The following is a 21,493-nucleotide window of genomic DNA, read 5'->3' on the forward strand; positions in this document are numbered from 1 at the left end:
CCTGCTCGGCATTGTAAGCAGTTTGTATATGTGCAGTCTATCGGGGTGCCCGCGCGCCGACCGCAGCCAACTGCAGCCGCACTCCCAGGAGCTGAAGTGTCCGACACCAGGCTGCGATGGCTCCGGACACGTTACCGGCAACTACTCGTCTCACCGATCTCTGTCCGGCTGCCCCAGGGCGAACAAGCCCAAGAGCAAACCCAGGGATGGACAGGACTCCGAGCCGCTCAGGTGAGAAAAGTTCTTTTATAAAAATAAATAAGTCAGATTTGCGAATGGGTTTTTTGACAGCTTTAGATCAATCAACAACACTTAAAATTAGACAGGAAAAGTAAGTCACGGGCTTACGACCAGAATTTTCCCGGTTCATTCCCTAAAAGTCCAGCGCAAACCCAACAAGATGAGTTACATCATAAATCTATGGGCGGAAATGGTATATTTTTTCAGTCTAAATCAGCATACTGAAATAACAACCCGTGAGTGCTGTCCATAACAACCGAAGTTTGTTTACATCAAGGTTGATAGATCGGTTTTCCTTCCTTTTTATATAAACGTTAGTGGCGTGGCGTCATGTTGATAAACAAATATGGTACCTATCTACAGTTCAAACAAGACAACAGGAAATATTGACGCGTAGGTTGCAGTACCAATTGAAGCTGCCACATAGCTATCTCCAAGCTGAACAACACCATAGTAACAATGAGTCATTATAGACGGAAAAGTCGAGTATTCTAGAACTTTTATCAAATTATATTTCTTCTTCGGTACCCTGGTCTGGTCTTACCACTTAATGATTCTTAATTAGATTTAATTATAGTGAACAATTTGTTAAGATCAGTACAATATGGCCGTCAGATCACACTACGTAGCTATCAAACTATAGGACAGAAAACAACAAATAGCTTCAAAAAACAACTGAGACACAAAATCTTCAGGTTTTCAATACTTTTTGATGATTACACGCTGCTTAGATGCCCTATACCGGGCTGTGACGGATCTGGACACGCTACAGGGAAATTCTTATCGCATAGAAGGTAAGTTTGACACACACAAAATATCGGATTTCGTTGAATTTATTTACAATTGCATGTTATTTTTTTCAAATAATTTAAATATCTACATGGACAAAAGGGACAAGGTTAAAATTAAGAATTAGATTTTAGTTTTTATTTATTTAATGTTTCATTATTTATGTTGTTTGGTTATTGTAATATGTGTAAGAAGTAGTAAAAATTTCTGCGCTATTAGTTTTATGTGAAAGCTAGGTCATCATGCGAATGTGTGTGTATGTACTGGTTCACTTTAACCAGTTTCATCAAGAACAACTTCATCGCATCTGCTACCCTTGCTTGAAAGTAGCTTTTCTATATATTCTAGAGCATTGTTCATGCAAATACTAATTATATTTATAATCTAGGCCAGTGTCAACTCCAATTCCATTATTTATGGTATGAATCTAAACAAACCTTCAGCAATATCATAACAATAACAAGAGATCAATAAGATATATTCAATATTTAGATAACAATCTAAATGAAAGTTGAATGTTTACTGATTCCGAAGTTTTGGTATCACCAATTTGCTAAGTAAAGTTTGTTTTTTTACTTGTTTTTACTCAGCGTGATGGCTCTTCGTCATGGCACAAGCTGAGTGGTACATACCCTTTTGCAGCATATTTAATGTACCTTTGTAATATTAACATTTTGTTCATTTTCTGTAATGTATATTAGTATGTTATGAATAAAATTTCTATTTCTACTTAGGAAAGAAGTCGCCTAATACGTTTCACTTGGTCATTTTTCTTAATACGTCGCATATAACGCCCTTTACAAGGTACTTTTTCTCGTCACATAATAAATAAATGCCGGAGGAAGGACACTCTTTTAAAAAACAAAAACTAGAAGGTACTTGGTAACTGTAAAGGAACTTGCTACACATGCGCACACTAGCGCCACTATCACATTTTTCTTAATTTATTTTACTTCTTAAAATATCTTGACAAATAAAACAACCGTTTTTATTGGAAAGATACACTAAACTCTACGGAGTCCCATGGACTTTATTGTACGTCTAGGTAGAGTATAGAATATAAGACCATTTCTGCTTAGTTCTATAGTCACTTCTCTCTCAACAGTGCCTCCGGTTGTCCAATCGCGAATCGCAACAAGATGCGAGTCCTAGAAAGCGGGGGCACAGTGGAGCAGCACAAAGCGGCGGTGGCGGCAGCGGCATCCGCCATCAAATTCGACGGGGTCAACTGCCCCACGCCTGGGTGCGACGGGTCTGGGCACATAAATGGGTCATTCCTGACGCATCGCTCGTTATCGGGCTGCCCAGTGGCGGGCGCCGCGACGCCGACCCCTCAGCCTAAGAAGCCCAAGTACCCTGATGACATCACACCGCTATACCCTAAACCTTATTCAGGTATGTGTAAATGCCGCTGTATATTTATTAAGTCTAGTTTTATCAAGTTTAGAGCAGCCAACCTCACTAGAAGTGACTATTCAGTAGAATCAAGAGGCAAAAACCCTCAGATGGCGTGTGGTCCCGCACTCCTGACTGGACAATGAAGATATCAGGTTTATTTTCGTACTTCCAGGCATGGAGATGAACATGCAGACAGGCAACGGCGAGGACCTGATGACACTAGAGCAGGAGATCACAGAACTACAGAGAGAGAACGCGAGAGTGGAGTCACAGATGATGCGTCTCAAGTCAGATATCAACGCGATGGAGACGCATCTTAGTCATGGCGAACGGGTAAGCATTTTATATTTAGTATTTGAGGGCCAATAACAATCTGCTACTTTATAGTTGTCAAAAAAGTTTTTCATTTGACTGTAGTAATATACCTCTAGTTCACAGATTGTCAATTCTGCAAACAGTCATTATCGCGTCTTAATAGTAGTTCTTATTTCGTTGAAATAGGAACTACTATTAAGGCGTAATATTAATTTAACCTTAGCACAATCTACGCCTGATCTTATGGCACATGCAGTAAGCCATTATCCGACTGACTAATACTTGGCATCTATCTTCTTGGCACTTTGTGTGCGCGGACTGTAGTATTGCATTCAAAACATTTGAGAAAAAAACTTACTTGAAGTAGCACGTTCTTTTTGGCCCAAATGTTCAATCAATGAAATATGTATACATACATATATAAAATCTGTTATATTTTCATAATCACGGTTAAACTAATAAACAGCAAGAGCTTTGCATACAAAATATATTGTAATACAATATTTTTGTCTGACAACTTAGATGGTACTGTCATGGCTCCAAACATCCAACTTGGAGTGCTCTTCACACACCATGATTTGTGAGTACCATTGAATTACTACTTTTTATGGTACTTACTAAAAAATCATGACGAATATTGTGCAATATAATGTGTAAAGTTAATTTCAACGAAGTTATCGTAAAATTATTAAACACTTTAAAGTTGACTGTTTTACAAGCCATGACTTACCAAAATTTTCATCAGAAATTATACTACTTTTTTATCGAATTGAAATAATTATATTATGTGCGTTCCTTTCAGGAGAATCAGCTGATATCACAGCGCAACAACAACCTTAACGAGTACTACGAGAGCCTCCGTAACAACGTGATAACGTTGCTGGAACACGTGCGAATCCCGGGCGGCGGTCCCGCGCCCCCCGCGGCCGGCGGCGCCCCCGCGCCCCCGCCCCCCGGGCCCGGGGAGAAGCCCGCGCACGACAACTTCGACTCATACCTTACCAAGCTCCAAACCCTGTGCTCCCCCGACGGATACTGCCCCGACGAAAACCGGCCCATCTACGAAACCGTCAAAAACGCGCTCCAGGATTTCACAGTGCTCCCCACACCCATTTAAGGTTCGCCGAGCGCCGCCGAATCCGAGCGACAGTGAGTCGCCATCGGTGGAGCTTATGCTAAACTATAGTGACTGAATCGTCAGTAACCAAAGATTTTCAAGTGACACTCCAAAGTGTTCGCACAGACAGACAATATGTGTTCTAATTAGGTAACCGATGTCTGTTTTGTAAACCGTTGTATACGATGTGTGACTTCTTTATGACATCACGTCAACACTCGACTCGTTCGACTTTTTAATCTGTAAGACGGACTTAATCTAGATCTAAATAAATTTTAAACACTGTTACTCGTATGCTTAATAATAATATTTGTTAGGAAAAAATTTATACTACGTACGTAAGCTATTATAGCCGACAATCGCGGAAAGATTCGATTATGTAAATATTGTACCTAAATTTTGGATATAAATAAATCGATTTTATCATCTGACTGTTCTCGATTGTGGATTCAGTTTTAAGGTGCTTTCACATTGCAGTTATTTAACATATCTAACATTTTCTAATATTGCGATATAAAGAGAAAATTTGTTGTAAAATGTTTTGTTGCAATGGTTTTGTAACATCATTGTGGGAGCACCATTCGATGAATTAAGCAGGACCTAATTTTGTTATACCAAAAACGATATAGATAGCTTGTAAGGTGAAACAGTTACTGTCACTACTAACGTTCTCATCTCACTGGGATTGTGCCAAACGCTTGCGTCACCGCAGCTCCCGTTCGCTGATGTATTAAGACTAATTACTAATATAGAATTACTAACTATGTAAACAGGATTAATAAGCTCCTCATAGGACTTTCTAGTCAGTTTTGTAAATAACTGTGAATAAATAGTTGTCGCGTCATAGGGACGTATTTATTTGTATTAGTAAATAATGAGATCTCATTAGATCGAGTAAGTTAATAATTCACTCATTAATTGATAACCAATTTTAGGGAATAAATGGACTTTCTTTGTTAGCCAATGTTCACTTGCTGTGATTATGTTACGTGTTATTTACCTATTTATTGTTACCTGCGATTGTGATAGCGTAAAGATCAAGTTGAATGTTAATTTGCAATATTTTAGTTACGTAACTTGCTTGACATCATTTTGTGCAATTATTGTTTTTATTATGCTAAACTACCCATTTGTTCATACGATTCTCAATGAATTAAACTTTGGTACACAGAATGAGTAATATTCGCATTTAAATACTAAAACCTATTACTACGTTACTACTCTGATTGTCATATACGTTTCTGTAAAATATTGAGTATGTGTTGTTAAAGAGAATAAAAATAATAAAATAATGAGACTATCGCATATTTAATGATTTTTCCGTGACTAAACACATTAGTGAACCTCCATCCGCACCCCTTTTTCTGCCCAAACTGTTACATTGTGGTCTTGTTTCGGTTTTCAAGTAGCCCTACCTCGACTTTTTTGTTTTTTTCTTATTATCATTTGTTACCCCACAAGAATGTTTATTTGTTGACGTTGGTCTCTATACAGAACCACCAAATTTCAGTCAAGTTTGCTCTAGGGCCTATGGTTATCTAACTACGCCACTGATATGAGGCCGTTAGTGCAGCTTTGTAATGTGAAATTGTATTTGTTTGTCCTTCTTTCACGTCAAAACAAAGCAATGGAGATACAGCGTGCAGAAGCCACAGCTAAGCTAAAGTTATCTAAGTATAAACTTACCAGAGAAGTCGTGCTATGCAACAGTGCAATACAATAACTTAGCAGCTATATTCTCTGTCGAAATAATTTTCGAGTCTGCCTAACACTATATAAACTCAAATCTAAAATCGTTATCGAAATGACTATTAGTTATAACCATGGATTTAGTAAGTACTTTGTTGTACGGAATACCTACTAATTCCATGGATATAACTTTGTGCGATGATGGCGATGAAACCGAGTGTAGCTGTGACGATGTTTATGGTTTATATTATACGTGTAACTAATAATGTAAGTTTTCTCACTGCATTATAAAAATAAATTTCAGGAGAGCAAAACTCCGGGGCCTATCGAATTTTTTTTTATCACCATATTCACACAGTACATTAGTTAAATTCTTTCAAATTCCAAGTATAGTATAGGTACTGAAATTAAAATGTTGTCTTTATATTGATTGCGTAATAAACTATGAAAACAATAATAATTAAAATCGAATGTAGGCTGTTTAATTATATGTCTTTGCTCAACTGAATGTCAAAAGAAACTATTGATTGACAGCAGTGAGAGCTGCAATTGACAGTGACAGTTTGGAAAACGTAAACAAATCGCACACAGCATGTAATTAGTTCTTCATCTTCACATGTGCTATATTATTTATTTGCGAAACATTATTATTTTATTCTGTTTTGCAATATGAAAGTGCAGAAACAGGTAAGTGTTGAAAAGTGCTGTTTTTATAAATAAACAATGTGTTCATAACATTTAATTTAAAAATGTTAATGTAACCTTTCGTTTCAGAAACGTTATTTTATGAGCGAAAATGGCAATGAAACAGAAAAGAAGAAGGAACCTGAGACTAAAACTAAAAAAATTAAAGTTTATAACATTAAAGTAACTCCGGGGAAATTCAAATCACAGAAATATAATGTAAGTTATATACATGTCTTTTACACAATGTTAGCCTAGTGTATTACTATTTCCTACTACAATACAAACAATGCAATCTGAACTTTACTGATCTAAACTTTAATTGCAAAATGAATATTAACTTTGTAATTTTATTGCAGAAAAATAATAACAAAAACAATCAAAATAAAAAAAAAGTTAAGAAGGAATACCCTGGTAAAGCACCTATTGATAAGGAGAGGTTAGAGCGCCACTCCCGAGGTGAAGGGTTGAATCGCAAGGGAATCAAGCATCCTCTGCATGCTGCTAAATTGAAAAGGAAAGAAAAGAAACTAAACTATGCTCAAGAGGAAGCAGCCAGAGCAGAAATATTGCTAACTGAAGAAAAAGGGTAAGAATAAACTGAACTCTTTTGAATTAACTTGTAAAATAAAAACTTCATAATAACAGTTGTGCTTGCAATTAAATCAAAACAATATTTTTAGACAAGGTTTTATTGTAGTCAGTAAGATATTGTTGCTTTATAAACTATAATCTTTACAGGTCTTTAGATGTAGGTGAAGACAGAAAGACCACAGCAATAACACAAAAAATTATAGCTGAGAGTATAGACATAGCTGCTGCAACAAAAATATTTGAACTGAACCTAGATTTTGGACCATACAGGGCAAAGTACTCCAGAAATGGAAGGCACTTACTATTGGGCAGCAAAAAAGGGCATGTAGCTGCCATTGACTGGATCACTAAAAAGCTACATTGTGAAATGAATGTTATGGAATCTATTCATGATATAAGGTATGAATTATATGTATTCTAAATTTGTTATCTACCATGCAATTTCAATTATTGTGAACAGCATATTACAATCACACTTTACATGCTATCATGGAACTAGTCTCTCTCTCTAACTCATCTTTTTATACTGGTTATATTTTGGGCTGTGACACTGCAAAGACGTCAGCGTAAAAAATAATCTATAAAAAAAATATTAATATTACAACTGGCTGCCTACATGACATTTATTTCCCTGGAGAATGCTTCTTTTTATGCTATCTTTAAAATGGCTGTGTAGTTATGTAATATAAACATAGATTCTTAATTTTAAAAAATAATCATTAACAACATATGTAAATATTTTAGTTGGCTTCATGTTGAAACAATGTTGGCAGTAGCACAAAAAGAATGGCTGTATATTTATGACAATACTGGAATTGAGTTGCATTGTTTGAAGAAAATGGACAAGATATTGAGAATGGAGTTACTGCCATATCACTTCTTACTAGCTGCTGTGGTATGTAATCAACAGTTGATATTATCTTTTCTTTACAGCACACTAGCTTTTTTAGGATAAAACCATAATACACTGAAATCTTCCTCAGGATTGTTTTCCCACACTATCTATTAAAAAACTGGTGACAATTTTTTAAAGATCTAAGCATACATAATGACAGACATCAAATAAAAGGTTTCTTAATTGAAAGCTAAATTGCATCCTTTTGCTCCACTGAAAAGACGTCAATAATAAAATATTAATCTTATTTCAGAATGAATATGGATTCATGTCCTGGTTGGATATTTCCATAGGAGAAATTGTCGGCCATTACAACAACCGGTTAGGTAGAACCTCAGTTATGGCACAGAACCCATACAATGCTACCATTTGTCTTGGGAATTCTAAAGGTGTTGTGTCTCTATGGTCACCTAAGGTTAAGGACCCTTTGGCAAAAATATTGTGCCATAAGACTCCATTGACAGCTATTGCTGTAGATAGTAGAGGCATGTAAGTATTTTTATTTTCACACCTTCCTATTAATGTTAAATTTCTACAAACTGCTGTCTGATATGTTTGTCTTTTACATTCATAGGTACATGGCAACTTCGGGAGTGGATCGGAGTATGAAAGTTTGGGACATACGGAATCTAGATGGACCCCTTCAAGACTACAGACTCAGGAGCGCTCCTGTCGAGCTAGATTTCTCACAAAAAGACATGTTGGCTGTTGGTCTCGGTGAAGTTGTTGAAGTTTACCAGTTAGTATTATTAATTAAAAAATGAATACCCAGCTAATATGGCTGTGAGTTTACTAATATTCTTACTTTCTAGAAGACTGTGTTATTGCTCACACTGGTATCAGATTTTATTTAAGTCGCCTTAAGGCATCTGACATGACTTTTATGACTGCTTACTGCCATCTAGTGGCAAGTAGTCGCATACACGCCAGTGAACCAAATAGTTTACCACACTATATTAATGAATGTTGATGTTATTGATGAATATTACAAATGTGGTGGTTACAAGAAAACTCACAAGATTTATTTTATTCATTTGACTTGACAATTTAGCTAATAATCTGTTTTTGCAGAGACTGCTGCTCACGCACTGCTGACAGACCTTATTTACGACACAGAATGTCCAAATCAATAAGCAATTTTAAATTCTGTCCGTACGAGGATGTGTTGGGAATAGGAACTAGTGCAGGATTTTCAAGTATTATTGTTCCAGGTAAAGATGTTTGTAATATTCTTATAGACATTTAAAAAGTATTGAGCATGTCGACACTTATGTATTTCTAATTACGTATTTGACAAAGTAAACAAAATTTAATTAAAACCATAATTGCAGGTAGTGGTGAGCCAAATTTCGATGCATTGGAGAGCAATCCATTCCAAACGAAGAAGCAGCGCAAAGAAGCCGAGGTCAAAGCACTCCTGGAAAAGATTCCACCAGAGCTCATTACGTTGGATCCATTTGAAGTGGCAGAAGTGGATGTACCAACCATGAAAGAACAAATGGAATCGAAGAGAAAACTATTGGTACTTTTTTTATTATTTTTATACCTACAATCGCAAATGACGAAAAAGGATTTCCTGGCCTTTTAAAACAACTGTCTATTTTAAACATCGTTTATTTTTTACAGTATGTAAAGCCTAAAAAGATCGACGCAACGCCAAGACGGAAGAACAAAGGAAAAACTAATATAGCAAGAAAGAAGATAATAAAAGCGGCTGCCAGAAAGGTACTTCCCGACATAAACATTCGTTATAGACCTGTGAATAATAATAACCACGTTTTAAACAAGGCTGAAACGCCAGTCAGGCTGGTGATAGCTCAAGACAGAGTGAATAGAATGAATGAGAGAAATCTCGATTGGTGTAAATGCTACCATGACACCATACCATTCGTCCTCTACTAATCTTAGGTTTAGGTACCTAGTCTAGTTTCCCTTTTACAGCGTGTCATGTCATATTGTCTCCTCTCCTCTTACCATCGGTAACACAAGTTCCAAAGTGTACTACCAATCTTGTGATTATTATTTTATTTTTACTTTCAGGAATTCATAGAAAAGGCTATAGAATCCAGGAAATTATTGAACCTGCCTGACAAGCAGAATAAGCCAGCACAGTCGTTTGGTGTTCTAAATAGATTTGTATCTAAGTAATAAAACCAGAATTGTATATAATGTCAGTTTTATTTTGATCCTCATTTCACAAAATGTTCTCATACACGGTATATTAAAATTTATATGTACATGATTTATTTACATTTACATAAACTCCAACATGATCAAAAATATAATTCTTAATAAAAAAATGTCTTTCCAAAAACTCATTTCAACAAATATAATAAAAAGAATACAAATAAACCAAGACTAACATGGAATATCAAATAAATCACATAATCCTTCCGAGCCACATAATGTAAATGAATAGTCATGTTTTGTGACTGGCGGAGTCAGGCGCAGTAGATAATCTGGAAATATACAATTGTATGAGAGATAGTAACTGACAAAATAATTTTCTATCATTTCAGGTGTAAAATATTTGGAATAGCTATTTCTTAGAATTAATTCTGGCTAAATAATAGCAAGGAGCCTACTTAACAAAAAAAATCTAAAATTGATTGCCTCATTCTTTCTTCCTATTTAAGAACTATGCTTTTGTAGGTACCATAGGAATCAATCTAATACATGGTAACAATGCAACTTAAATATGTCTGATGTCAGTGAAATTTGACCCTGAATGTGAGTAGTAGCGTCATATTTTATTACAAAACAAAACATACCATTACGCGTACTCTTTCCATTTTCTGTATAACCTTCAACTTCTTTATCAGTATCATCTTCTTCCATTGCCTGAAATATAAAAAATACAAATCACAATTATATTGAAATCATAAATATTTTACCTGGATTGAATTGATTAATTTTTATTATTTTTGGTGGTTACCAAGTGTCCAAATGTGCTGATATTATTATCCATTATAAATTTCAATGAACCTGAGCAATGGGAGCACATATCTGATGATGAAGACTGACGGTCTTATTATGGTCTACTTATCCAATTGATATGTATGAAGGGGTAAGAGATGTGCATATTAGAAATACATGAGAATGAAACAGACATAGCCCCTCATCATGTACTCGGCCCAATCTGCGATTAGCCAAATTGGGCTGCGGAGAATGATAATCTTCTATCTTATTTGTTTACTGGTTTTTGTTTTATTGGTCTTTCCTACAAATATTTACCTCCTCTCTCTCTCTGTCACAAAGCAGCATAACATTTATTGGCTCCACTGATTTAACATGCAAACTATATTGTGGGTCCTTGTCCTGGAACAATAAATTGGAATATATGTATATTATTAATGTTGCTTATCTGTGGGGCCTAAAATGTTGTCTAATTTGGTATCAATAAATAGTTATTTATATATACAACCATAGGGTTGTCTTACAAATAAAATAAATGAAAAGAAAATGTTTCATTCTACACAAAAAGGCTAGGAATCAAGTATCCTACTAGAAAAGAAATGTTGTTGATGTGACTAAAGGGCATAACTGGATATTCATTTAAAAAATTAAGTGCACTGATATGAGTCTAAGCTGCTAGAGTGTTACTATTAAATATAAACTAGCTGCGCCATGGGGCTTTGCTTCCGTGGGAATTTCAGAATAAAAAGTACCCTATGTGTCATTCCAGGTTATTTTCTACCCATGTACCAAATTTCATAACAATCGGTCCAGTAGATAATGTGTGAAGACGTAACAAACAAGAAACTTACTTTCGCATTTATAATATTAGTTGTGATCATAATAATAGAGCTTAACCATCTGAAAGGTAACAACATTCGACTAAAATGTCACTTTCCTTGGGAATAAGGAGGGTGACATCAAGCAGGTGGCCTGTTTTAAAATCGCAAGATTTATGGTGTGACCGACCCGGAGGCAACCACAAATATGTAAATATGAGAAAATACCTTTGGACCCAAAACTGATGCAGATATGTCAGTACCGAGAGCAGTTTCTAAAATTAACACTTGGCTATCTGGTGGCGTGCATTTATTGACATCAGCTTCATTAACATAAAACAATTCACGATTGTCCATGTCTTCCAAAACATTCTTTATACTTTGAGAAATCCAGTGTATTTGTCTGTAAATAACAAGAATTTTCAAATATCAATTTATTTATTACAAAATTTTGAAACAAGAATAATTGAGTTAGAACTAAAGCAAGAATCCTTTTCTTATTGACATATTCTTCATTGGAATGACAGAAAGAGAACGAAGAGAAAAATGGACACACAGGGAGATTAAAAATATGATAGATCAGCATGAACACTCAAAAGTATGGGATTTTAAATCTTGTCCATTTTTAATCTCAGTATGCAAAATTAGTGCTTATAATGGACTAAGCACTGATCTTGTATCATGGGTCCGATGGGTATATAGAAACAATCACAACACCACAAATATCAATGACGACAAGTACAAGGAAGCATAAAGATCATTAATGAAAATGTTTACTTACTTATCGAGAACCTGCTCTTTTTCCTCAATACGACCAATCTGTCGCCTCAACAATGTAACCTTCCGACCAATATCATTGGTATTACAGTCTGGACCAGCACCCCTGTAATATTGCAAAAAGTTAGAAGCAATTGTGGTGGTCAACATACATTAACTCAATATTAACATCTCCAGATCAATTGGCTAGCAACTATTGTGATTTGAACAGTTTGAACTATTACTTACTTCCATTGAACAGCGTTCTTGGTTTTTTTTTCTATAAGGCCAATGCCTTCCAATACATTGGTGATATCATAAATACGTCTTTTTTGACGAACAGCCAATAGATTTGTAGCCTGAAATCATTTGAAACTAAGTTGGAATCAGTAGGTACAAATTTATGTTTCGTGCTCAAAAACGTTTGACAGACACAATGTTTGTGCTTGAATGAAATACTCACGATTTTCAAATCCAAAACCCCATCTTTTGCTTTCTGTAGCAATGTTACAAATCTGGTTGTGAGAAGTCCTAACGATTTTTCATATCTATTGTACATATTATTATCCGCCATTCTTTTAAAATAATCAAATAAATTTGCACAGAATTATAGATCACAATAAAATTTTGCGTCGCGGCGGGATTCTAATATTGGTAGCCCTGATATGTGAATTTTGTCTGTGATCATGTCAAGGACAATATAGAGCAGCCGCACACTTAATGAAAAAAATTGAGAATATGTTTCAATAGTGTAAAGCTTTTGTGTACCTAACATACAGTACTGTAGTCTGGCGGGATAATGTGCAGTAATGCTCCCTATTGCGACAGGCCGGCTGGCCGGTATTCCGGGCAGGCAGTGCAATGAACTGCAGTATCGAAGTACCTACTTTTTTTATGACAATGACAACTATGACACTCATCTTTCTATCCAATTTATGTCCATGTGTCAACAAAATTGCAAAGAAGAGCAGAGTTCGTTTTAGACTTTATTCTTTCATTAAACACATGAAATTAATATTATCTTATTTTCATCTTGGTATTTAACCAAGTAGCATAATAAGCAAAATGGCTCAATGTGGGGAATTCCTTAAAAGCCAATTTCCATTAATAGACGATGACCTAAAGAAATATGTTGAGGGTAAGTATTTTCATAGGTTAGGATTTTTGAATAACTTTATATCTATAATCCCCAATTTATTTTTTTTGTAAATTATGTATTTATAACTCGTTAATACTTAAGAATTTTATGAACCTTTAAAGGCCCTTAGTTGGGACATACAATTCTCAATGTTCTTTGTGCAAAACACATTTTATTTCTATCTTTAATAACTATTCAACTATTCTAATAGAAAATAAAAGTAAACAACTTTATCTACCTATGTATTTTATAAATGACTTAGGTAGTGTTGGCTTTAGAATAGTTACTTATGAATAGCATCAGCATGAAGTAACTTTTTAATGCCACCTAGTTACTTTTACTAAGTTAACAACTTCCAAATTAAGATTCATCCTACTATTATTATAAATTATTTTATTTATATTTTATATTTTTATATTATTATATATTATTTATTATAATATTATATTATAATGTAAAAATACATATTATATTGGACAGATTGTTATGAAATTTGGTTCACGGGTAGAATATAACCTGGAATAATACATAGCATACTTTTTATCCCTAAATTTCCACGGGAGCGAAGCCAACCACTTCATAATAAAAGATTCTGCAATTCCATCTGATTTATTAAATAAAAATTGCAAATTCCACAATATTGCACAATATTGTATGTTTAATATCCAAATGGCCATTATTTTCAATCAGGACATAGATTGGTATCTTGTCAATTTTTTAGATATTTTGGAGAATAGTGCCGGAGAGTTTGAAGACACAGAAGAAGTTTATGAAGCAGTGGGAGAAGTATTATCAGAAATATCAGAAAAGTCTGAAGAAGATATAAGGTAGCGTTTGTATTACCATTACAGTATTAATCATAGTTTTTTGTGCTTACATTGCCACTTTTACATTTGTATAACACTTTTTGCAGGGAAATATGTGAACAATTATTACACATGCTCCAGCCAGACAAAAAGTGCAACAGAAATGGACCACGGAAAGTTCTAGATGCTCCCATACACTTGGCATCTATGACAACAAATGTTAATGAAACTGATGACCTTAAAAGTATATGGCTGCACACTAGAGATGATAATTTGGTATGTATTTGTGAACAGCTTGATATAGCTTTCAACAGTGATGTCCTTATGTATTTTAAAAAATGTTAAATCATTGTTGCTTTACATATAAACATAAAATATACTTTTACATAGTTAGGGGCTACATGTACCAGACCTATATCCTTTTTTATTGGTTGCTACACTAAAAAACAAGTACATTCATGGTTCTAAATTTAGAGATCTTGGCTGTGTGTTGATGGTCTAACTATTCTCTTTTATGTTATAGCTAATCTCCTTGACTCTTAAATTTTTGTTGTTTCAGAAAGTAGACCAAAAGAAATTAGAAAAAGCAGAAGCTAAGTTACAACAGAAGCAGCAAAAACAGAAGGAGGAGAAGGCACCAGTGGCCGCTCCGGTACTGCAGACTGCCACAGCATCACAGGTCACCTCGAAAAAGGACAATAAGCTTGAGGCTAAAGGCACTAACAGAACCCAAGATATTAGGATAGAGAACTTTGATATAGCATATGGTGATAGGTAAGGTTTTTATTTAGTTAGATTTGTTTTTTCTGCATTATGTATCAAGACAAAACATTTTAATGAAATTATACAAAAAATCCACTATTTGTCAGTCTCTCTAACAAAATGGAAAACTCTATTTTTGTCAACCTATTTTAATCAAGACTGCAATTAAAAAAAAAAAACAATAATAATGTAGCTTTCTAAAAAGACAATGACAATAAAAATGTATATGTATTATATATATAATGTGCACTAAAATATTTATATTGTGCAACTGTCATCTATGTCACAAAGCCTTTGAATGTGACATTATATTTCTAAGAAACAATTAGATGATCAATTCAACTCGGCACCAATTATTACCCATAAGACTTTATCATTAATGGGCGTAATAAGCACGCGAGCCGCAATTTTATTCTCAAAGGCATCATTTACATTGAAAAGGAACGTTCCATTAATTGATTCTGGAAACCTTATAGGTTTTGTAACATCAATAGTAATTAATTTATAAACTACTAGTGCCATACTATACTGGGCTGAAGAAACTTCAAAGTAATGAGTATATAAAAAAATAAAATATGCAGTGGAGAGATGAAAAAGGAAAGCGGGCCCTGGGCTCCGACGCATTGCGGCTGAGGGAGACACCAGGAAAACGCTCAAATGAGAAAATATATATTGTTTTCAGAGTACTTTTACAAGGCGCTGACTTAGTCCTAGCATTTGGGAGGAGGTACGGCCTAGTCGGTAGAAACGGTCTAGGCAAAACAACTCTTCTACGGATGATAGCGGGCAACCAGTTGAAGATACCCTCGCATATATCCATACTCCATGTTGAACAAGAGGTCATTGGAGATGACACAGTGGCGCTGCAAAGTGTTCTGGAATGCGACATGATTAGAGAAAACTTGCTAAAAAGAGAGAAAGAGATCACCACAGCTATTAATAACGGGTAATTATAATACTTCGTGAGTTACAAAGTTTAGACAAATTTGTTTTTTACTCACAAATATAAAGCTCAAAATTGTTGAGTGAAGTACCTTTCGGCTTGATTAGTTGCTCAAAAATTTGAACTAAGTTGTAAATTTGTGTATTAAGTGTTTGAGTAAGTTGTGTATCTACTACATGTATGTATGTACCATATAATATTATAACAGATATATACATACTGATTATAGAACTAATAACTGGGGTTTAATATTTTTAAAACATTTGCCCAATGCACAATAGTAATGTTTTGAATATTTGCTACATACCTATAACATTATTGATGTAGTATAATTATTAACACTAATATTTTGTTTATAATCAAGTTAGCTTTAGGAGAGAACTTTGCCCACTTTTACTTTTGTCAACTATATTGACCGAATGGTTAATATAGTATACTTTAATATACTTTCCACCTAGTCAAATTAGAAGATTTGTCGAAATTGTGATTTAAAAAAAATCTCCAGTTCCCAAGACCAGTCCCTGTCCGCGGAGCTGTCAGAGGTGTACGCGCAGCTGGAGAACATCGAGGCAGATAAGGCTCCGGCGCGGGCTTCCATCATCCTGAGCGGGCTGGGCTTCACGCCGGAGATGCAGACTCGACCCACCAAGACCTTCTCCGGAGGCTGGCGGATGAGACTCGCGTTGGCCAGAGCGCTGTTTTCCAAGTTAGATCACATCTTTGTACACTACATAGACAATTTAAGACCGTTGGAATAAGCAAACAGTTCGGGCATATTGAATAAATAGATAGACTGATCATATTGAATAGGTAGACAAATGAATGATTGAGAAAGTAAAAACCGTTTTTTTATTACAAGTCATGTAAAATCATAAAGACTTTAGATGTTTTGGACTTGTAGACCAATCACTCTGGAGACTCTTGTATAGGAGATTAAGTTAGAGCAGTAAATAAAGATTCTTAAAAAGCATTGACATATTACGGACTATGTTGAAAAATTTTATTTCTTAATTAATTTTTACTTTAATTTTGTTTAATCATCATGTTTTCCCACAGTTGAAGTTTTAGCATTTTTCTATTTGTTTGTTTGTGTAAACTCGATGTTATAGCTCGATGTTCATCTAGAACTCATTTTTTCTTTGGGTTGTTGTTAGTTTTACTGGTGTTTATATAGATTTATTTGTATTACAGACCAGACCTGTTACTATTGGACGAGCCGACGAACATGTTGGACATCAAGGCAATCATTTGGTTAGAGAATTACCTCCAGAACTGGCCCACCACGTTGTTGGTGGTCTCTCACGATAGAAACTTCTTGGACACGGTGCCTACGGATATACTACATTTACACACACAGAGGATAGACACTTATAGGTATGTTCTCTTTCCCAAAGTGCTATCTTTGCAAATCATTGTGATTATCACGCTATTTTTTTCGAGCCTTCAATTAGTCACCAAAATAAAAATTAATCACCTTTATTATCCCCAGGGGAAACTACGAGCAGTTCCATAAAACGAAGACGGAGAAGCACAAGAGCCAGCAGCGCGAGTGGGAGGCGCAGCAGCAGCACCGCGCGCACACGCAGGAGTTCATCGACAAGTTCCGCTACAACGCCAAGCGGGCCTCCTCCGTGCAGAGCAAGATCAAGATGCTGGACAAGCTGTATGAATATATACTTGTTTTTTTTTTACTTCATTATGACACGAACAGTCATTATACGATTATTTTAAACCCTAATTCATAGTTAAGCTTATTTTCAATTAAAATATGTTTTGTCCCTACAATTATTTGACATCATATTTTAAATTAAAGTAGAAGCTTACTTATTTTTTTATCAATAAGAGGATAACTATTACTAAATTCTAGGTAAGAATATATATTCTTTTCTGCACTTATATAAGTGCAGAAAATTTAATTACGATTACTATATATTGATTAGCTTCAATAAAAAGTGTATTAGGTGTTTTTTCGTTTTGTTATAATATACTCAAAACTCGGATGTATAAAAAAAAAACTAGTACAAAGTTCGTATTTTTTTTACTTTTTTAAGAACTAAAAATACAAACTAAGTGACCGAGATAAGAATCATGCAAGGGAATGCAATGTGGTCGTCCAATTTAGTTCTTGTTCTTATCCCCATATCATCGAGAGATAAACTATTCCTAGTATATTTTTTCGAAAATTACTTCTCTCTTTACATGTAAAATAATCTACACAAATATTAGGAAGTTCTCATAATAGTATTTATTAACGTACAATTTCCTACACTTTCAGACCAGAATTAAAGCCAGTAGAGAAAGAAATAGAAGTAATACTAAGGTTCCCGGACACGGAGCCTCTGTCGCCACCCATTCTGCAGCTGAACGAGGTCGGCTATTACTACTCCAAGGAGAAGGTCATATTTTCCAATGTCAATCTTGGTGCTACGTTAGAATCCAGAATATGTATTGTAAGTACCTTTTCGGCTTCGATTTTCGAATTTTCCGTTAATATTAAGTTCCTATAAAATTAATTAGGTAAGTAATAGTTATACACACTTAATTTTCGTTTTCCATGCAATGTTAGTAGAAGTTTTTATTAGTAGGATTTATTGTTCCTTTTTCATATAATAATTCCAATTTTCGATATAAATTGCATATAAATTTTATGGTTACTGACTTGTTGGTATCTTTGTTTAGGAATAAAAAACCAGGGACCGGACAAGCCGTTTGTTTGCTTAATCCTTTGAAAAGCTTTCCCATATTCTTGTGTAACCTGTCTTGTGTGTTCAATGGCTAACCCAATCCAATGACTATCCCATATGGTGAGGCTAACCCTTTCAAAGGATTTCTCATATGATATGGCTATCTCTTTCGAAGGGGTAACCCGTTCGTTATAGCGCTTACTCTGTTTGGCTTTCCCCTTAAATGCCTGCGGGGGGAGAGGGGGTGTAGTTTACATCATACCCCGTTCTTGCGCAAATTTGCGTAGCTCCGTGTAGGAAGAGCCTAAAAGACACGAAACGACATATTGAATCGTGTAACTAATAACGCAACGCTTTACCGCACGCGCTTGGTAGGTATTTGTTGTGCATTGCAATTTATTCAAATTAAGACCGTATGGCCTGAGCTTAAAGCATAAATTATCATGCTATCTGAACGTTTTGTAGTCGTTGATATAGCGCTTACCAAAGCAAATTAAACGGGTTACAGCACCGAACGGCTTTCGAAAGCAAACCCATTCCAAAAACTCTTCAAAACCCGTGAAAGGGATAGCGTTCCGGTCCCTGTAAAAAATCTTAAAAAACTTACGTTGCGTCTAATCCCATGTTTAAAAGTGATAAAGCATATACTATCATGTAAAAAAAAGTAAAAACTAAATATTAGCATTTTAAATTATTATTTTATTTATTTGATAATGCCATGTTTGAATATTATTTCAGGTGGGTGACAACGGTGCGGGCAAAACGACGTTATTAAAAATTATAATGGGTATCCTCTCGCCCACCAGTGGGGTGTGCAACGTACACCGTGGGTTAAAATTTGGATACTTTTCGCAACATCACGTGGACCAATTAGAAATGGACGTCAACTCTATAGAACTTTTGCAGAAAGCATACCCAGGTATGTGTTTGATGATGACACGTGGCGCCTCTAGTTACATTTTAGGTTCTGTCTGCTCTGTAGGGACTAAAGACGTGATTTGGTGATTCTGGTGATTATGAAAAGGATATTAGTTTAGACAGTTTCAGCTATTTGGATTTTTGAAATTTGTTACAGAAATCTATTTTTAATGAATTCTTTTTACTCCGAAAAAGATAATACTACGATATTACTGTCATAATTTCTATATAAATTACTAGCTGCACCCCGGGGCTTTGCTCCATCGATTGTTATGAAATTTGATACACGGGTAGATTACATACACTTGGAATAACATATAGGGTATTTTCATCCCGAAAATCCCACGGGAGCGAAGTCTCGGGGCTCAGCTAGTATTCTATGCAACTTTACATATCCTCAGGCAAGACGAGTGAAGAGTACAGAAGACAACTGGGCAGTTTCGGCGTGAGCGGCGACCTGGCGCTGCAGACGGTGGCGAGCCTCTCCGGCGGACAGAAGTCGCGGGTGGCCTTCGCGCGCATGTGCATGGCCTGCCCCAACTTCCTCGTGCTGGACGAGCCCACCAACCACTTGGACATTGAGACCATTGAGGCGTTGGGCAGGGCGATAAACAAATATACGGTGAGTTTTCACACGAATGGGGAGCGAATTCGCCGCTAGGGGCGCTGAAGACGCTGGCACACAACCGTCAAATTTTCTATCTAATTTTCTAAGTGCGAGTGCACTTTACTTCTTACTGTCAAGTCGACTCGAAGATGACGCGGCGAAATCACATTGCGGTGTGGTTGTCGTTGCGTCACAATAGCGCACTGTGATTGGTTAGCTGCGTTACTGCGAATGGACTCGATGGTGAGATGTGTGTAGCAAAGTCGCACTATGCACACCGTCCACAACACAACAGATTATTATGAAATTAAATGATGGCGCTGTCTCCTGTTGGCTGGCAACACTGGGTGTTTATCAACCAATCATGACACTGCCTATTGCAGTGGCAAAAAATGTAGTTTATTAAAAAAAAATCTTTTCAACAGACTGTATGACTGCGTCTCGTGTAAATATGCAAAATTTTCTTTTTTAATTAAATAAAAAGTAGAATTTCAAAAACCCTGTCGTGGAATAGATAGGTAATCATTCTCCAATTGAGCCACATGTATACAAATACAGATTAAAACGAGATATAGCCTATACCACTGCTTTAACCGTTAGAACAGTACGGCATTGATTTATATTTAATATATTTCAGGGCGGTGTAATACTAGTATCTCACGATGAGAGATTAATACGAATGGTGTGTAAAGAACTATGGATCTGCGGCAATGGCTCCGTCAACAGTATAGAGGGTGGGTTCGACGAGTACCGGAGGATAGTGGAAAAAGAACTGGAGACGCAGAATAAGTAGACAATTATCCTAATACATGCAACACAGTTAGGTATCGTCATACAAATCGAGGCTTATTTTTGTATGTAAGTCACAAAAATTGTGATAGATTTACATGAATTGATGTTTTGACGTCCTAATTAGTAAGTCCGTGCGCATCGAATTCCTGTGCAGCGTTTTATGCGTATATACGCGCGTGTACACGTGCTTTAAATATCCATACATTTTGCTGTGCACGTGCTGGATACGCATTAGGTGTGCACTGGCCTTAATTCATGCAAAAATATCAAACCGTCACCGTAATTTTTCACACAAAATGGTCATGAATATAAGATTTGGCATAAGAACACTGTTTAGCTGAATAGTATATTTCCTATCAACATTTAAATCTGTACAGATAGATAATCTACTTAGGCGACACAGTTGTGTAAATTGTAAATAAAGATTTGAAGTTAGATACCTAATTATGTTGATTCCTGCACGCAATCGGCTGTTTGTGTTAATATATCGCCATGAAGCGGCATTGTATTAATTTATTGAAACACCATGGTGGTCTTTTTCTCAATTATTATTAGCTTTAGCCTTTGGCTTCGGCCGCCTGGACTTCAAAAACCACTAAAGACTCTCGGTAAAAAAGTATATCGTGTGGTTA

At 35.6% G+C, this 21,493-nt stretch overlaps 4 protein-coding genes across 11 annotated transcripts in view; 3 read left to right on the forward strand and 1 right to left on the reverse strand.

Moving 5' to 3' along the window:
• LOC128683548 (uncharacterized protein) overlaps positions 1-5,168 on the forward strand; it is a 227,020-nt gene extending 221,852 nt beyond the window's left edge. For 4 of the 8 annotated variants that reach the window (XM_053769275.2, XM_053769274.1, XM_053769280.1 and 1 more), the window contains 5 exons: positions 22-231; positions 972-1,034; positions 2,135-2,424; positions 2,600-2,760; positions 3,545-5,168. In XM_053769275.2, the coding sequence (XP_053625250.1) occupies positions 22-231; positions 972-1,034; positions 2,135-2,424; positions 2,600-2,760; positions 3,545-3,859 (1,039 nt within the window). In that variant the 3' untranslated portion in view covers positions 3,860-5,168. Of the gene's footprint in view, positions 1-21; positions 232-971; positions 1,035-2,134; positions 2,425-2,599; positions 2,761-3,264; positions 3,323-3,544 lie in introns of all 8 variants that reach the window. The other 4 variants (XM_053769277.1, XM_053769281.1, XM_053769279.1 and 1 more) reach the window with 3 other exon arrangements.
• Positions 5,169-6,105: 937 nt separating this feature from the next.
• On the forward strand, positions 6,106-9,890 carry LOC128683902 (uncharacterized protein). Its single transcript, XM_053769984.1, has 11 exons — positions 6,106-6,235; positions 6,323-6,451; positions 6,592-6,821; positions 6,974-7,225; positions 7,571-7,721; positions 7,975-8,210; positions 8,296-8,460; positions 8,793-8,932; positions 9,053-9,243; positions 9,348-9,446; positions 9,762-9,890. The coding sequence occupies exons 1-11, from the start codon at positions 6,218-6,220 to the stop codon at positions 9,867-9,869; spliced, it is 1,719 nt and encodes a 572-aa protein (XP_053625959.1). The 5' UTR covers positions 6,106-6,217; the 3' UTR covers positions 9,870-9,890.
• On the reverse strand, positions 9,881-12,878 carry E2f2 (E2F transcription factor 2). Its single transcript, XM_053769985.2, has 7 exons — positions 12,675-12,878; positions 12,461-12,570; positions 12,237-12,338; positions 11,684-11,858; positions 10,956-11,039; positions 10,493-10,562; positions 9,881-10,180 (listed from the first exon to the last, which is right to left on the reverse strand). The coding sequence occupies exons 1-7, from the start codon at positions 12,783-12,785 to the stop codon at positions 10,080-10,082; spliced, it is 753 nt and encodes a 250-aa protein (XP_053625960.1). The 5' UTR covers positions 12,786-12,878; the 3' UTR covers positions 9,881-10,079.
• Positions 12,879-13,154: 276 nt separating this feature from the next.
• On the forward strand, positions 13,155-21,001 carry LOC128683901 (uncharacterized protein). Its single transcript, XM_053769983.2, has 12 exons — positions 13,155-13,349; positions 14,071-14,176; positions 14,263-14,431; positions 14,715-14,929; positions 15,600-15,863; positions 16,366-16,566; positions 17,052-17,234; positions 17,350-17,523; positions 18,136-18,310; positions 19,283-19,463; positions 19,864-20,084; positions 20,707-21,001. Exons 1-12 carry the CDS (start codon positions 13,277-13,279, stop codon positions 20,860-20,862), a joined length of 2,118 nt encoding a protein of 705 aa, XP_053625958.1. The 5' UTR covers positions 13,155-13,276; the 3' UTR covers positions 20,863-21,001.
• Positions 21,002-21,493: the final 492 nt, after the last annotated feature.

Source organism: Plodia interpunctella, chromosome 3, assembly GCF_027563975.2.
Source record: "Plodia interpunctella isolate USDA-ARS_2022_Savannah chromosome 3, ilPloInte3.2, whole genome shotgun sequence".
In the NCBI taxonomy this organism is placed as follows: Eukaryota; Metazoa; Arthropoda; class Insecta; order Lepidoptera; family Pyralidae; genus Plodia; species Plodia interpunctella.

Bases quoted from the DNA above. Each gene is read 5' to 3' on its own strand.
- LOC128683902 (XM_053769984.1), top strand. The intron at 6,452-6,591 runs GTAAGTTATATA...ATTTTATTGCAG, and splicing joins TCAAATCACAGAAATATAAT to AAAAATAATAACAAAAACAA. The intron at 9,244-9,347 runs GTACTTTTTTTA...TATTTTTTACAG, and splicing joins AATCGAAGAGAAAACTATTG to TATGTAAAGCCTAAAAAGAT.
- LOC128683901 (XM_053769983.2), top strand. From the start codon at position 13,277: ATGGCTCAATGTGGGGAATTCCTTAAAAGCCAATTTCCATTAATAGAC. The intron at 19,464-19,863 runs GTATGTGTTTGA...ACATATCCTCAG, and splicing joins TTTGCAGAAAGCATACCCAG to GCAAGACGAGTGAAGAGTAC. The intron at 20,085-20,706 runs GTGAGTTTTCAC...AATATATTTCAG, and splicing joins GGGCGATAAACAAATATACG to GGCGGTGTAATACTAGTATC.
- E2f2 (XM_053769985.2), bottom strand. From the start codon at position 12,785: ATGGCGGATAATAATATGTACAATAGATATGAAAAATCGTTAGGACTT. The intron at 11,859-12,236 runs GTAAGTAAACAT...TGTTATTTACAG, and splicing joins AAAGAGCAGGTTCTCGATAA to ACAAATACACTGGATTTCTC. The intron at 10,563-10,955 runs GTAAATATTTGT...TTTATATTTCAG, and splicing joins GTGACAGAGAGAGAGAGGAG to GCAATGGAAGAAGATGATAC.